The 17,940-nt window shown below is 38.0% G+C and overlaps 1 protein-coding gene across 1 annotated transcript in view; it reads left to right on the top strand.

The window, feature by feature from the left end:
• Window positions 1–2,334: 2,334 nt before the first annotated feature.
• Window positions 2,335–17,940, top strand: part of LOC124174245 (zinc finger MYM-type protein 1-like) — a 51,364-nt gene continuing 35,758 nt past the window's right edge. The window contains exon 1 of the mRNA XM_046553337.1: window positions 2,335–2,389. Within this exon, the coding sequence (XP_046409293.1) occupies window positions 2,335–2,389 (55 nt within the window). The remainder of the gene's footprint in view (window positions 2,390–17,940) is intronic.

Below are 17,940 nucleotides of genomic sequence, written 5' to 3'. Positions count from 1 at the left end.
GCTATTTCCACATAGTAATTTATTGAGACCGACCATGGTTTCGTTACAGACAAACATTATCATAATGATTATGTATTATGTATTCTGATAATGTTACTCTGTAACGAAATCGCGGTCGGTCTCAATAAATTACTATGTGGAAATACCAAAGTTGTTGATCCTTCTATTCTTGCGATTGTGGATTTCCACCAAGTTACGCCCGCTACTATTAATTACCCTAACACGTAGCATATGTAACCCCACACCTTAACTGTGGTGCTCTTATATGATAAAATGTAAATATTTATTGCACCACCACCATGGCGATGTGTGTATTGGTGGTGGGACTAGCTACTTAAATGTGGAAGAATATGAGGATCGGGTTGGAGTGGTGGCTTTTGAGCCGATTTCTCACCCTGACAATACCGACAGCCGGCGCCAGGTTTTTATTTCTCGTCTGTATCTCGTCTACATCTCGTGCTATATCGAAAAAATTCCGAATATTTTGTAAAGAGCGTAATCTGAAACAATTTTTCATGTTAATGCTTACAAAGACCTTGTGGATAGTGGTTACTTGCAACAATTCAATATGGTGAATTATAGGAGTACTAGAATTAAACAGTCAGTGTCATATTGGAGAAAAATTACATCCCTATGGAGATAATCACAAAGTAACGGTGGCGAGGTACGAATGTATGCCCTATGAGTTCTTATCTCTTTTAATTTCATACATATATTGTCATTAACGTAGTGATTGATGCTAAATATTTCTTCGCTTACATACGCATCATCTAGATGGTGGACTGCTGCTTGGGACCTTCAGTGTTGGATTCGGTTTTTAGAAGTCATATGGCACATAAATATCAATAGCGAATGCGCTAATATAAATTTCCTGTATTGACTTATTTTGTGCGTACATTAGTACATTTATGATGTACGTAATGGAATTTATTTTCCAACGCAAAGGTGTTAAGTCTATCTACTAGAAGGAAGATGTAATACTGGTTAAAATGAAAAGATAAGTCATTTTCTGGTAGGAATTACCATGATCGATCATAGTTAACTCTCTGGACACCTCAGAATTTTTCTGGCCGGAGAATATTTTTTGCGCAAAGCAAATTGGTGTTTTTAGTTTACTTCCTGTAATCTAGTTTACTTTCTGGAATCACAATGTTCCAGCTTTTAGCTTTAAGCTTAGTGTTGTTCTTCCTCGACAATGAAAGCAAAGTGGCGTCACCAAACAAGGATTCTGTTGGAATATCCGCAATGTCTACCGCTGCCCTTTAATTCATGTGGATCATCCTCACGGTACTTTGAGCCGCATCGCGACTGTTTGGACCACCTGCATTAATTGGGCCGTGCTCTTATGTTTTCGTATTCTATTTTATGTCCCTGTGTTTCAACCCAACTGGACTCACAATCAGGCCAGTGGCCTTTTTAAGCGCGAGTGCAGTCGTAAAAAGGTTTTCAAAAGATTTACCGGATAGCCTGTTGTAAAAAATAATTACGCCTCTCTTACAGTGGCCGCCTGCTCTGCTTCGCATTTTTTTTCTCTGTGGCTTCATAGCAGTCGTAGCGAATGTAAGTAATGGAATCCGTTCATTGATGGAATCAAACGAAATATTTATCGATTGTACTTCAAGTTTATATAATTTTTTCTTGTTTATCTCGTGGTCTATTTGTGTCTTCATTAACAGGTTTCCCAATGAATGCCTGAGAATTATTGTCAAAACGTTTCCAAATGGCAAAATTATTTTACTCACCAAACCTCAAAATTAACTAAAAACAACTCAAATGTAATACTTTTTTGTATATTAAAGATCTCTGGAAGCCATGTATACCATCTGATATTAAATATTTTAGGTTATTCCTATGTTTTAGCGTTATTCAATAAGTGTGGAGTATTTCCGGTGCTAGTTTCTTTGTGGTTATACACACTTTTCTTCACGGACGCCATAAAATGATTATAATATGAAATATTAAATGTATATCAGGCAATGTGTTTGACCTTTGACGTCATGATGTCCTTATTGGTGTACAGAATTTGGGAAAAAAGTAATGGAGTGCTTCCTTTAGTGAAAAGATGTTAAGTCTATGCAGGAGTTATGGGAAATGTTTTTTGTAGAAAATCGATGAAGCATTAGCTCCATTTGTTATCATTCCTTTTTTTTGAGCTATCGTCGATGTCCTATCTTTAGTTCAATTGCTCAACTTTAATCAGTGTTGAGATGGTGAAATTTAATCCTACTGTTTTTTATTCGTAGGTTTTGCCCGTCCGGTTACTCCGTCGTCGTCATCTTGTGGTGCCCGTAAGGGAGTTCATTTTCACCGTTCGGCGACATCTAGCGGAGAAACATGGCGGCTTTTGTGGCGAAGCAGATGGTCGGCAACAAGCTGAACGCCGTTAAAGGTGAGTGCTGTCCAACGATCGCACAAAACACCTCTAAAGTTCTCGAAACTGACCCAGGTTTTTTGTAAACAAATCCAGGCATGGTTAGAGGCGATACATTTAGTTTAACGCACAGTGTTCACACACTTTCGGATTTGTTTCATGTATGAGAGGATTATTATTTTTTCTCTTATATATATTTTTATATTCGATTTTGTGGGAAGTACCAAATCGAGATATTATTTTTATTGCTGATGAATGATATCAACTTAAAAAGACAATATGAGCGAATTTATTCCCACAAATGGTATGCAGAAATACGTACCCTCACAGCTCACACTATACATAGATAAATTGTGATTACAATCAGAATAAAAATCGTATGACTCCTCTCTTAATCAGGTTTTTGCCGAGCACTCATTTATAGAGATCATTGTCCGAATATGAAGTTTTCCTTCTCCCTTCCTACTAGTGCACTTTTGATGGCCCTTTTTAATATGCATTTTCCTCTGCATTTACCTGTACTATTAGTTAAACAGTGAATACAAAACACTGCTTTGCATCCGCTACAAAGTCTACCCAGGAAACTGGTCAGGAATCACGAATACAGGCACTTTCTAACTGAAAGTTATCTCACTACCTGGATTTCAAAATTAGATTTATTTGAAAGGTGAACCGAGTTCAACGAATTCTTCCGTGGAAGAGTTGGATTTTGCGGGAAAAGCCGTGAAGCCAGCCGTTAAAGGCTAAAGACAAGTGTAAATTCAAGTACACTTTTAATTTAATCAGAATTTAAAAAGAGACGAAGGCTTCCAACTAAGCAATACGTGGAATATTATAGTTATCGCTGTATACGATAACAGCAATCAGGGTAACCAAGGATGTAAATAAATAAATAAGCAAACAAAATACCGAAAAGAATTCAGCTCCAGAATTACCCAGAACCATACCCATTGGGTGGCCCAAGAATTATTCCTTCTAACTATACACCGGGAAAAACTAAAATTCGACATTTATATATCGGCACGTCGTATCGCTGCAAATTTTCTTGAGTTATGTGCTAACTTTCTACCTTATTAATGGTTGCATATATTCCGTACACACTTAGAAAATTGAGAGCTGACGTAGCAGAGTGGATTAAAAGTAATTCCTAACTTTTTCATATCAATCTCCTTTGTCTCTTAAAAGTTTTAATCAAACCTGCAGTGAGCATATCCCTTATTTACGTTCCATGCTCGTAGGTGGAGCGGAAAACCTAGACCAAAGCTTTATCGACCGCGGGCATCCGAGTCTGAGGAAATGATTTTCGTTTATTGCAGCGAAGTTTACGAGACTGGGACGTTCATTGGGTCCCGTCGTAAAAATCACTTCCTTTCGTCGACGTTTGCAACGAAAACACTCACCGTGCACTCTTACGTGAACTAGGCGACGACTAATCTTTCCAGTGGACCGAACCGCAAATAGACTATTGATCAAAAGAGCAAAGGGGGTTTTGTGAAAGGTCAAAAAAGTAAATAAGTAGAATGATTCTGAAGTCGACACCCAGAGGGTGGCAGAAAGAAATAAACGAGCGAGCGATCGTCTGCTTTTAGCTTCTGCTTTGAGGATATGAGCGGGAAAATAAATGAATCAACACAAGAGTTTCATTTCGTTGGTCCTACTTCTTATATATATTTTTTCTCGCCGACACAATCCTTCCCCCCTCTCTCTCTCTCTCTCTCCTTCTCCCAGCTGAAACAAATGACTGGGGCAATGAGATCTTTTAGTTTTTTTTTCCACCAGAAGTTTAGTTTCTTCCCTACAACTCCCGCCACTTTGCTCCCAAGAAAAGGGATTGTGCGCGGGAAAGGATGGGAAGAAAAGAACAGGCCGTTAAGGGAAAATATGATAAAAAAACAGAAGAGGTGCTCTCTTTCTCCGGGAGATAAAAAATAATTCTGGAACTTCACGCTCGCTCATCTCCGCTTTAGGGGCGGGCGGCGACGTAACAGTCTCGGCCACCATGGGTCGTTATAGTCCCTCTCTTGTTTCCCATTACCGCCAATCGTGTTGTAATGCATACTGCCCTTAAAAAAGTTTCATCGATGTAAAAAAAAGCGTGGTCGGCTTGCATATGTCTTGCACCGGTGCATACTCTCAAAAAAGTTCATGCTGAACAGAAGGAAACGATATACATGGGCAATGAAGTAACAATTATTTATTTACTTTGAATTTGGGTAGGATAGTGGTTTTTAGGATATTGGTGGAATTGTATGAAATTACAGTAAATAGAATGATAGGAGAATATAAATAACAGAGAAGGGAATAGAAGCCCTTAGAGTTGTAGAAGTGCGATAGCGTTCCTCCTGAAATGTCACTTTTATGTGTTGATAATTCACTAATCATTCAATAATCATTTTATTTTAACACTAAATATTTTCTTTAAGCTATGAAAATCAACTCATACTACAAAAATTCGACAAATAATATATCAAAAAGGTTAAACCACATATAATAAAGATTTTATATAGTTTGTGAATATATAGCTTCATTTGTTTTTTAGACCTAATTGTTTTTCCTTACCTAATGCAAAATCAGCATCGTATAGCATAGTACCTAGAAAATAGTTTGGCACTCATAAGGTTAAAAAAATTGGATGAAATATTGGGTGAAATTCTGTCTCGTAATCCTAATTTTGCTCAAAAAAAAAAAACGTTTTCATGAAATAAGTTATTGCGATTATTCTCTTACTGATTTTCCTACCTCTCGTCTTAGCTTTTGAAATTATTTTTATTCGTATGTAGCCTAGAATGCAAATAGAGTGCACTGTTCATATAATAACGCTGAAAGAAAAAGTACAAAGTCTTTTTCAAAGCATTTCCTCAATATTTCTTGTAAAGTGATTCTCGATATAAATTTAAAAGTGGTCTTTTTGTTTAGTGCACTTTTTACGTTGCTCCTTACAAAATATCCATAAAAAGTGATTGAAGTAATGCAAGGGTTTATTAATGGAAATATAAAATGGCATGAAATGAATACAACTGGGCTTCCTAATATAAATATTTTAAATAAAGGTAATTAATATTTAATAGCTCTAGAATCTTACGATATTTGATATTTTTAACGAACCCTATGCTATCTGCAAATAAAATCCCGTGAGATTGTAGTTTAACCGTAAAATTGGCTACGTAGATACATACATTATTACAAATGAATGTCTATTGTTATAACTTCAATATATACGCTGCATTTAGCAGTAGTTAAAATATCGTGATCTGCAACCATGAGGAACATTTGGGTGAACCGCGATAATATCAGTAAACTCGTGAATCGTAAATTTTTATCGGAATGTTTTTCAAAAAAAAATAAAAAAAATGGAATTTGTAGTTTACAATGCACTCGAAGCATATTAAAGAGAGCCATTATTGCACTTTTTATACTGAATTTAGTATAAAACACGCTTCTCTTGTTCACATGCGTGCTTGGTGTAAGAATTTAAAAGGGTGGTTCATCCTAAAACAGTACTTAAATGTTATTTTTGTGGAAATAATAGTATTTAGAGCCTTTCATATTCTTTAATTCCAGATTTTCTCATTTCTTGTTGTAATTATTTTTAAATTCATGATTATACAAAGAGAAAGTTGTCCTAAAGATTAAGTATGCCTTTTAAAATAGTTGTAGCTGACATTAATCTTGATAAACTCGTGCGTAGATACGTATGTTTGAAGACAAAGAACTTTTACGCCCGTGGAAGTTGATCACCATAATTTACCCATCAAAAGCAATATAATCGTGCCCTGGAAGGAAACAATATTCGAGGCGATTAATAATTGACGCATCATAAAAAGGATGGAAAGATAACGTAGTCAGTAATAAAAGTGAAAGCTATGCCGGTAGAAAAGGTTCTAAACTTTTTACGTCTCGATTCTTGTGGGAGGGTTTACCCTACTTTTGATGCGCCTTCATGTTTTTAATCTCTTAACTGAGCGCCAGAATTTTAAAGCTTATCCTCGCTTTTACAGCCTTTTCGGGAAGAGCCATATAAAGCTCTTAAACCTCTTTGCATCGTCATGCATCCAGTTCTCGAGGAGGGCAAATGTAATTTTATGCTCTGCCTTCTTTTATAACAATTTCTTGCTGCCATGCGCTATTAAGATCGTCCTGCTAAGATAGTCGTTTTAGCTCATAAATATTTTCCGAATGTAGGACGTCAACTCTTTAATCCAAGAATCCTGAAAGGCTGCAGTGCCTTACAAAGGATTCCAACTAGTCTCCCGAGCTGTAGGAATTAAATATTTTTCATTTAATGCTTCGCCATAATTTCGTCGGCGCATATAATGTCGTGTGAGAACCTACTTTAGAAATTTTTCGTTGTGAATACGTAAACGGCGTATCTGTTGGCATGCATTTTCTTTGAAAGTCGTGGAGAGCTCTCTCAATGCTAAGGTGAAGTGCTTTTTTGCGCCGCAACTTTCATCATGCAAGATTTTTTTTTAATTTCTCTCGCGTAACTGCAAATCACTAGTTTACATTCTAGTCTAGTATCATCTCATTTCAGCATGTATTATTTGGTGACCCAAATGGTTCTATGAGTAGGAAGGACCTAAATTGAAATGGACGAAATTGAACTGCGCGGTGGCTAAGGAGACCAAATTAAAACCAGAACATAAAAAATTAATGTACTTAATTTTAAATATAATATAATTAATATATATTTTTTTCTACTATCTGGAAACCATGCAAATTGAAAGCGTGATTTAGTACACTTTCATGATACTTGTTAGCTAATTTTTGGATCAAAAATTATAATAAGATTTATCTCATTTTTGAAATGGATGGTTCGGGTATGTGCAGGAGAATTTTCCTCGGACTAAGCCACGGGCTTGTGAATATCACACCATCAGGGCATAGATGTTTTACTCCTTGAGTCCATTCCAGTGAAACTGTCTTAATATTTACAAAGATCCTCTTTTTCCTTCTTGATGAATTGTGCAAAGTTTAAGGATTGGCGAGTTTTAGGATTCATATTGACGGGTTTTCTATGAAATATCATGTTTCATGCCTGCCAAATCAATAATGCGTGTTTGGTAAATAACGTATTCTAATCTTTCCTTTCCTCCCCTTTGCGGTGGAGCCCACTTGAGTTCAATTCGAACACGTCAGCTAATTTTCACAGAGAAAGATATACATTAGCAAACACACTTCAGTTACCCCCAGCCCACTTTCGAGCGACACCACTCCATCCCTTGGACCGGGAATCGTGGCACGAAAATTTGAGGCCATGCACCGTTGAACTTCGGTAAAACTTCAATGGGAATTGAAGAACATTAGTATGTTATTAGTCTGATTGAAATTATTAGGTAAAATTTACGGTATTTGTATGATCTGAGTCCCGAATAGACATAGGTCCGTGAATCGATTCCTGGTCCGGATGAAAATTTTCTCATGGCAATTAATTTGAAGTACACATCTTCACTTTTAAAAAAATTGTATCGATTAGATCGCATCATGTGTTCTTTCACCTTGATAATAAAATATGTTAGCACTCATAAATATGTAGTTTTTCGAAGCCTTGGTCGGTTGGTAAAAATCATTGAACCATACTCAACACCGGTCTGTAACATGTGGTTCCACAAAAAATCGCCATTCACTCCCAAGTTGTTTGGAAAAATTAAGTTTTTATTTCCTTTCACTTAGCCGTCATGTCAGGGGTAGCACTAGAGAGTCTGAGTAAAACCATAAATTCAGCGATTGCATCGAACGTGGAGCATGCTGCGGCTCTGCGGTCGAACACCGTGTCACCCATGCGTGTTGTGTCGGAAATACGCGTGCATGCCGCAATCAATCCGCTCGCGCGAGTGCCCAAGACGTGCATCATCCATCTAAATTCCGCGGTCGTAATGGCATCCGCACCCACTGCCAGACGCCGCCGTCGATCCCTCATTCTCTCTGGATTCCAGCCGCGGGATAGTGGGAGCGAGTGGTTCCATTTTCAAGTGAGGCAGTAATCCCCTCTCATTCCCCCCCCCCCCCCACCCCCTGCCGCTTAACCACCCAAGGCTCCTCCAACCACCTCCCTCCGCACCTCAGCGCATATCTCACTTCGGATTTGCTCCGTTCTCCCATCTAGCACCGTCGAGCATCTCAACCCACCCATTCCTTCTTCAAAGTAGGCCCCACAAGTTCAGAGGCACGTTGCGTTGGTATATCGGCGATTTATTGGCCGCTTTTGGTTATGGCGATCGGTGGGTACATGTGTATGCGTTTATCTCGCGCTCGGGATCCCTATCTTCTAATGTTTTTTTTTTTTTAATCCCCGCCGTTTCTTGATATCGTTTGCGCTCCGCGTGATGACCAGACATCCAATTTTTCCCTTCCTCTCGTCGTTGACGACTAAAAGAGGTGTACATTTTTGGAGAAGTGCTTACAGGTATTTTTAAAATTTTACATATTTATGTAGTTTTTGGGCTAGTAGATGGAGTTTGATTATGGTAAGCCTATTGAGGGAAGTTATGATAAAATATTGTATTGAAAGCACACGTTTATAAACAGAAAAAACTGCTGTTTTATCGTGAACGGAATAGTTATTGCCGTTCTCTCGTCATTGAAAACTAAAAGAGATATTTTTTGAGAAATATTATGGAGATATTTTATTAATATACGCATTGATGCGTTTTTTAGGCCTATTGATGAAGTTTTCTCAGGCTGAGTCTATCGCGTGGCGTTATGGTAAAATATTTTAATGAAATCACACGTTCTTAAACAGGAATAATTATTTTTAATGGTGACCCGTTGCTTCGTTTTCCTATGGTGCAGCGTCGAAAATCTCGCCTCCACCTGTTTGTTTTTTAAGTCAGTCCCTAAGGTTTTTTTTAAGCACTGTGGATTGTAGATATATAACGGCGATTTATTGTCTGCTTTGGCTTTGTCTGTCGGTCCTTACATATGTATGCCTTTATCTTGCGCTCACGATTGTAATGTTAGCATTTTTTCGGAGTGCATGGTGTTTCTTGGTAACGTTTATGCCCTGCAGATTTCGATCGGCTGGTGCAGTTTACACTCACGCAGCCGTGAGAACCAAATTAGGTCGTTCACTGAAACCCGAAATCACAATATGCTACAAAAATTCTGTCGATGAAAGGGAACCATAAGTATTTATTAAAAAAAAAACAAATTATCTTGATGGCGCCATTCTCTCCCACTTTATCTGTCGCCATGACTGACTGTGATGAACAATTACCACTGCGTGCAAAATAATAGAGACATTCAAAGAGATTGGATTACTTTTTTGGCCACAATCCGAAATTCAGGGTACAAATTCTGCTGGCGGTAAGTATTTTCACAATACTTCCCAAGAATCTAAAAAGTGGAGTGAATCTCATAAATAGCTGCATTCATTAGAGTCATTATTTGTTATGCATGCAGTGATCCTAGTTGAAAATCTTAATCAACAATTTTGGCTTTGATTCACTAATTTTGACCTTTGGTTTTGGCACCTCGTATGAAATGATTTTTATGTGTAATATTTGCTATTTCATTCCAATATCTAGCGATTTGTCGGATTCACCGCTGTGGAAAGGTCGATGTCGGTTTATAACAGTAGTATAAAGGTAAATAGGCCTCAAAAAAGTGATTTTTTGTATACTTTGCTACTTTATTCCAATATCTAGCGATTTGTCAGAGTCATCGCTGTGGAATGGTAGATGCCGGTTTATATTAATACAATTAAAATATTAGGTTAATTCGCTTCAGAATTCATGAATCCTATCATCGATCATATAACCTAAATCTTATAACTATAGAAACTTGCCGGCCATCTTAAAAATTATTTCTCTCCTCCCGGAATATTGGAGTGTTACATGGTTTGGGAAAATACAATCATGGTACGGACGATCCCAGATGTATACTTTCTTTTCCTTCTCCCATTTGTCTTGGTAAACCACGTCAAAAAACCCGTACCTTTGCCGCACCCCGCGTTATAAAATTCCTTCCAACCGCAGGCCGCAACCTGCCCACATTTTCCTCGCCCCGTCTCCTCCTCCCCACACTTCCTTCCCTCTCCTCCTGCCGTTCTCTCCAGGGCGCGTGACCCGGTTGTGATATCGCGGGACTATCGTGGGTTTTTCGAGGGTGATGGAGGTGGAAAGTGAGGGATTGCCTCCAGGGCCCTTCATGCCTCTCCCCTTCCTTGTCTAAACCTCTATACCCATCTTCTGTGGATTTTTTTCTCCCGCCCCACTCCTTCCAGCTCAAGGCTTCCGTTTCCCATTTTCATGCCTGCAACCTTACCCCTACTCCTTCAAGTCTTTTTGATCCGAACGATTGTAATGTCTGTTTTTTTCGCGATGCCTGCATCTATATCTATTCTCGTTAAATACTTAATACTGGTAAGAGTAAAACGCACTACCATGTACTAATTAGACACATTTGAGATGCTAAAGAAACATGGTACCTAAAATATTCCTTGCATAAAATAGAAATGCAAAATATTCACTATAATGAATAAAAAATTCATAATATATATTCGCAATGCTATTCAAACCATGTAAAATATATGCTTTTAAAGGAATAAACATGGTGTATTAAAGATTCTATGAGTTTATTATGATAAAATATCTGAGTAATTTATTGAGTATGGTGTGCAAATTGACTCTGGTGTAAGATATAACCCCATGGAGCTACGAATACTAATGAGTATGAAATGAAAGAATAACATTAATGACAATATGTAAAATAAAATTTGGGTCTATTAATCTTTGTTTTCTCTCCTTCAATTACCTACTAAGCCATGGCTGAAAGGCAGGTGAATACATATTTTCTTTTGGAAAATTGAAAACTACATTGTTTGTTCTCACAGCTAACAGAGACGAAATATTTCCGATGTTGACGCAGAGCCTCTTCTCTTTAAAGTCTTTATTTAACCGCCTGTCTTAGTATCTACATAAAAGGCTAATTTCAGGGTAAGATTCTTCATTAGTCATATTGTCAATTATCCCATGATAGTCCAGTCATCTCTTGGTTTGAGAGAGAAATGTATTTGAAAAGTCAGCGATTTTTCCTCAGGGTCGTCCAAGCATTCTTCCCTTGCGTAAACCGATCTTCCGCCGATTTTTTCCTCGCTACTTCTCGTCCCAACTTCGAACTCAAGACATTATTATGTGAAGTAGACGGAGGGTACCGCATGTATCAAATCATTAATAAGTATAGTTAATTTTGATTATTAGCCCGAAATTCATATTCAATCATTAATATATAGTGTTTTTGACCATACATGAGCAACGTGAAGGACATCGATAAATCAAATCCGAATTTGGTCGACCACAAATATGACTGTATTTCTGTAATTATTTCTTAATCATTACATCTTTATGAAATCTTCCTGAAAAAACAATGAGCATACTCATGATTCGAAAGCCTTATTTTACTACAGTAGTAAACCACCATTAGGTAATGTTCTTTACCACATCACTTTTCTGCGCACCAAATAATTTTGGCCTTAGTAATTTCATGGCACAATTTCTTGACAATTCACTTGATTATTAAGTTAAGTGCCCATCATGCATTCATTTGCTTTCTAGGGTGATGATATCAGTGTTCAATTCATCATTCAGGTACTCGACGGTGGATCCAGGATTTTTATCTGGTGGGAGCACAAGAGTCAGACAGAAAAACGATCTTCTCATACTTGAGAGTAAAACAATATGCTGCAATACCGTACGAAATATTCTATTTATTTTAATATAAAAATTATTAATATCAAATTTTATGATTGAGGATCCGTAATACAGAAATGAAAACAAACGTAATGATAACCTTATTAAAATTTTGTCTACTTTTGTAAGCGTCTGGGGTGCGGGGTGCTCGTGCCCCCTTCTAAATCTGCCTTTACTCGTCTTGTAGTTTATGATTACTTTTGGCATACCCCTTCTCCGAACATCTCTCCCTTCTTCACAACTTCACGAATTCTTTGCTGCAGGCTTCTCCGGGCGCGGCCTCAGAAACTATGGTTGTTCCTCTCCTGAGCTTGTTTCTTCTTTCTCTACCCAGTTGCAGGGGTTCTCCCATCATATTTCCTTTTATTTTATCCCCCCACTCCCAGACAATCTTCGTCATTTCTCGCTGTCTGCATGGAAATGCTTTAGAAAGTTCCCATCGGGTTTTCGCGAAATTCGTGGCAAGAAAAGCTATTGTTCGTGTGGTTCCCCGGGAAAGAATTATGTTTTCATCGGCGTCTGTAAATCATGTTCCCGCCCACGCTCTCCGGAACGAAACTTTTTCGTGTCGTTCCATCGATAGACGTAGAACAGTTGGGGCGTTATTATTTGTGGATCGGTTCGATCGCATATGGGCGATTATTTTTTGTTTCTATCTGCCAGGATCCTGATTCATGGGGTCATTTCTATATGTTACATGTTATTTCAGCATCAGTTCAGCTTAGTCTGGGATTATTCTGCATGTACTCCTCGTGTGGGATTGGAATTCATTCGTAATGTGCCTCACTCAGCCGAAAATATATCTCGTAATTGCATAAGGCAAAAAAATTTACGTCATTCAACATTTTTCCTAAAATATGAAGTGAATCCGCTTGAGCAAGGAATTACTAGAATCGTTAAAATAATAGCCTATATAAAAATCATGATATTTAAAAAAATGTTTGCTGGTGATTGTGCAGGCAAGATGATCAGTTCTGTCGTCTATAATGAGATGAACACAGAAACGAATCCATCGCTAAATCAAAGCGCGGTAATTAATTTGTTGGAGTTAACTTTGATTTTGATAACTGCCATGACCTCAATTACGTAGTACTTTGGTACTATTCGACGAGTTATTTGTTTAAGAATACTTTCCATCATCGCAATGCCCAATATGTTAATTTAGGTTGCAATGTGTGGAAATAAATTATTACAAACGAAATTTTAGACAAAGATATGTAATTTTTCAGCTTATTTGGGCTTCGATAAGCGATAAATGATGTATTTGCTGCATATTATATAATGGATTTAGATATGCAACTAATTTTTGGGTTTTCATCGAAAAAATTACATATATTTGTAGTAATACAATTATTTTGCTTACAAGATCAATAAAATTTAACTTAGAGTTATTATTTCTCTCAGTAGTGGTTGTTTATTTCTAATTTCAATTAAGAATAATTATTTTGGTTCTGGGATGTTAGCTAGCAGCTAATGATAACTTCTACAAAATGGCACTTTATTTGCATGGTTAGAATGAAATTAACTTTTAGTTTTAGCCTATCATTACAGCTTATTTTCTTACATTTATTTCAATGTTCATAATTTCAGAAACCCTTTTTGGAAATCTTCACTCTCCACTTATCTTGGTTTAATCTTTAAAAGCCCCAGCACTAGTAATGTCAGGACAGTTCAGCACGCAACTGCGTGCAGAAAATTGAGTTATCGATTCAGTAATCACATGGTTGCGGTGAAAAATTACACGTCTTGCATGAGACTCTGTATTGTCACTCAATAGGTAGGAAGGACGTTTGAAAGAAAGGGATGTGATATGCATTTCAATAATAGAATTTTTTCCATCTTAAATGAATTGAAAATCATAATGTTTCAGCATTGAATTGTATTGCAACTTTTATTGCTGAAGACTAGTTAAATGTTAAAGATAGGATTTAAAATTATGGTGATTTATTAAGAAGGTAGGATATGATAGGTATTTGAATTATATGAGGTTTGGTATTATTCATGGTACTTAATTCATAAATTTAGAAAATATTTAGTTTTAGTCACCATTCATGCATTAATACCTCATAGTTTTCATTATCTGAATTACTTTTTCTGGGCGGTGTACCTGGATATTCCTGGATTTTTGACTCGCTCATAGCTTTTGTGTCTATTATTAGCTTCTGTAATCCTATTAAAAATTTTATTTTAGCAGAAAATTCTGTTTTATCCTGAGCCTGAATATAGTGAATATATTATTTGTTTTAAAATAATTAGGGAGAATGGAGCTTTATCTGCGGTGATTAAATGATTCTGTCCACCTAGTTTTTTCCTCCATTGGCAAATGGTAGAATATTAAATTTTTTTGGTTTGGTTTTTTCGAGCTGGTTTTATTTAGAAATCTGATGCAACAATTTTTTCCCTTCCCATACATTCTAGATGAAAATGATACTCGACCACTACTTCAAAATCTCTTTTCATGTACTTCAAGATTTTTGTACATATTAGCTGATTCAACTCGCTGCCATTATTTACCTCTTTTTTCATGTCATTGACTGAATTTTTATAAATTGTAACCATACACTATTTGGGTTTCCCACCGGATAAGGTTCTCCATCTCTGCCGACGTTTCGATGGTCGTGTCGTCCATCATCATCAGGGACACGATCATCGAAACGTCGGCAGAGATGGAGAACCTTATCCGGTGGGAAACCCGAAATAACTTCAACAACATCATACGCCGGCAAACCCTCAGCTCTTTCTTCATACACTATTGTTCTTTTATAAATTGCCTGGTGATATATTTTAGGACGTTAAACTTACAGTTGGTTCCGAGAGCCAAAGCAGCGTTATATACCATTTAAGAGAATTTTCCACCCTCATCGAATCCACACGAAAAGTCCGTTGACACCCTCCCGAAACTATTTTCCATTTGCCCTCTCTTTTGTGCCGAAAATATCTCCCGGGAGATGGGGTGAGAAAGCGCCAGAAATTCACTTCCTGACCTGGACCGCCTCTGGGAATCCTCTGTGCGGGGAAGGGGATGTGGGGATAGGAGTGAAAAGACCTTGCGGGGGCCCGTGGAAGTGGTGGGAGCGGAAAGTATTCTCCGAATGGCGCATTGTGACAGATTCTCCGTCTCCGGACTCGGCCATATCTGTCTCCCCCCCTACCTCCATCACCCATCCACCCCTCGCACGTACACTTTCCAAGAGTCTGTCCACTGCACCATCGCAATTCGGGACGTCCCTGTGGTATCCCTAGTTCCATCACACTTTTATCCAACCTCCACTTTTATTCTCTTTGCCTTCATTTTGTCATTTGAGGAATCAAAAACATCGCCGATGGTGCTGATCATATTCAAGGTAACCATGAATGGCAATGTCTGATCACAGTGTTTTGCTTCTTTATTCACATTTTAAAAACATTTTCCTATTCTTTTATTTACGCATAAAACGGCTCATGAAGACCTCAACATCGGGGTTTTGTTCCAATAATACACGGAAAAAAACACCCATAAAATATATAGGGTCCTCTCACCTGGGCGGAGCTTCGGGAGTTTCGGTGCCTAGCACTTAACCCCACCGCAACCGAAGACGGCAACGTTTTTGACAGCTCGTGATTGGTGAATCGTTGATGATCTTACATGGACCTTCAGATAGGACTCCTTACTATTGAGTTAAATCCATTTTCAAAGTCAATTCATTGCTTAAGATCTATTAACACGAAATTCGTGGTGTTAAACAGTTTAGGTGCGCTATCATTGGTAATGAGAGTGCTCGGTAATAATCGCGTTCGAAAATTGATGATGGGATCAATAATCCCATTTATAATATGTCTATAAACTGATGGAAAAACTAAAAAAAAAGGTTCACGGGTCGCAATGCCTTGCACACGAGATCACTTGAAGCCAGTCCAAGACCTCCCAACTTCGCCGAGTACCATGTATTTGCAAGGGGAAAGACCTAAAGTTGAATGCGGTAATAGAAATATTAGAGAATATATAAAATAATAATATAATAGAAATTACATTGAGGTAATATAAATAGGTACACACATTATCTTGACTTTAATAGGGCGAGGGGTATCAGTAATTCTTCGTTTATATTTCAACGGCTACCAATTAATGGCGGCGATTGGCAATAATCGAGAGACGCTACGACATTTGATATTTCTAACCAACCATCATTATCAGGGGTTACCGTGCTAATTTTAGTGGAAACAATACTTGGCTTCTAATCCCGGTCGAGGCATTAGGGCACGCCCATAACAAAAAACCTAGAAGGGCGAGTTGGGACAGGATGTGGCTCCTTACTCTGTTAGTGCAACAGTTACACTCCTTTGACTTAGCTTGGGGTGAGCTATACCATCACTTATCCTAACCAACCCTTGGGTTGAATTACTGATTGTGTGATCGTTACTAGAGCCCAAAGAATTATATTTTGCAATCGAGAATTGTCGAATCATAGCGAAAATTGCTTGTCGAAAAAGCTTATCTTCACTCCGAGCCCCACAGGGATTATAATCACACTCCCTTAGCTTAGCCGGGGGTGAGGTTTACCCTCACCTGTCCAAACAAACCCTCGGGTTGAATTACTGAGTGGTTGTGTGTGTATGATCGTGATCAGAGACTACAGAATTTATTTCTCGCTCTTGATAGTCGATGGTTTATATTGCCAGTTGAAAAAGTCTATCCTAACCCCGAGCCCTACCTCAGCCCATCATCGTCTTTCTTTCCCCAAGTCTAGCCCCTCAACGTGGCTTTATCTCTCTTCCCTTTTCATCCCTAGTGCCCCTCTCCAGCACGGGCGAGAAGGCCACACAAACGGAATGCCAATGTGACGCCCGTCTAGAAAAAGTATTACGGGGTGGAGTGGAACTGGAGGTTGGATGGTTGGGGAGGGGTTCTGGTGGAGAGACGGACACGGCGTACGTGGTGGCGCGCCCCCCGTAGCCAGGGATGTGACCGCAAACTGTATTTTTTTCCTGCTCCAATTTTTTATCCTCCCAGGAATCTTCATGTGTGTGTGTGTGTGTGTGCTTGAGGGAAATTCGCGGATGAAAGGTCGCGGGCCGCGGCTTTCGGAATGCTTTGGTTTTATAATTCAGGGAGAGCCAAGTTGCGTTGTGTTTTTTTTTTTGGCCGCGTTTTTGTGGTAGTAGGACGTGGAATGTCTCGAGTTCGCTCATGCGCGTGTGGAATTCTGAAGTTTTTTGGGGTATAAGAATCAGGGCGTATAGATGTGCCATGCCATTAAGTCCTGCTTCTAGACTTTCGCTAATAATTTTGTGGTCAATCAACTACCGGGTCGTTGGTGACCTCCTACGAGCTTATATTAGTATGAATAATAAATTTCTATATGTTAAGTGATAACGATGAATGGTGAATTAATTTAGGTAAGAAAGTTAATTTAGTATGTAACTAATTAAGTAAGGGAAATTAATTTTGAATAACAGATTATGCGAGAAATATGAGATAAGTTTTAAATGTATATCAATTCTTTTACCGAATACCTCATTTCTATTACCCTTTTCAAGTAGAATTAGCAGTTATTATCATCATGAAATCATGTATCCTTCACTCTCCTTTTCCTGATCGTCTCTGCTATACCATTTATTTCCTCATAATGTATGTAGGCAGTCATTATCCGAAATCTGTCACAATATTTGTAGTAGCATCTGAAGATGACACATTAATCCGTCGAAACTAGTTGTGCGGTCACGTTATGATAGTGATCATATAGGAAAACCTTTTTAACTCGTCTCATCTCATTTCGTTTTTCTATCATCATGCAAACGATAAATGCTGGAATAGATAAATTTATATAAATTAACCATTTGACTGAAAAATAACCCCATACTACATTTTAGAATCAGAGAGATCAAATATTGGTACTCAAA

This window comes from Ischnura elegans, chromosome 2 (genome assembly GCF_921293095.1).
Source record: "Ischnura elegans chromosome 2, ioIscEleg1.1, whole genome shotgun sequence".
Classification (NCBI taxonomy): domain Eukaryota; kingdom Metazoa; phylum Arthropoda; class Insecta; order Odonata; family Coenagrionidae; genus Ischnura; species Ischnura elegans.
The sequence above is the reverse complement of the archived record's forward strand: the minus strand, read 5'-3'. Positions and strand labels throughout refer to the sequence as shown.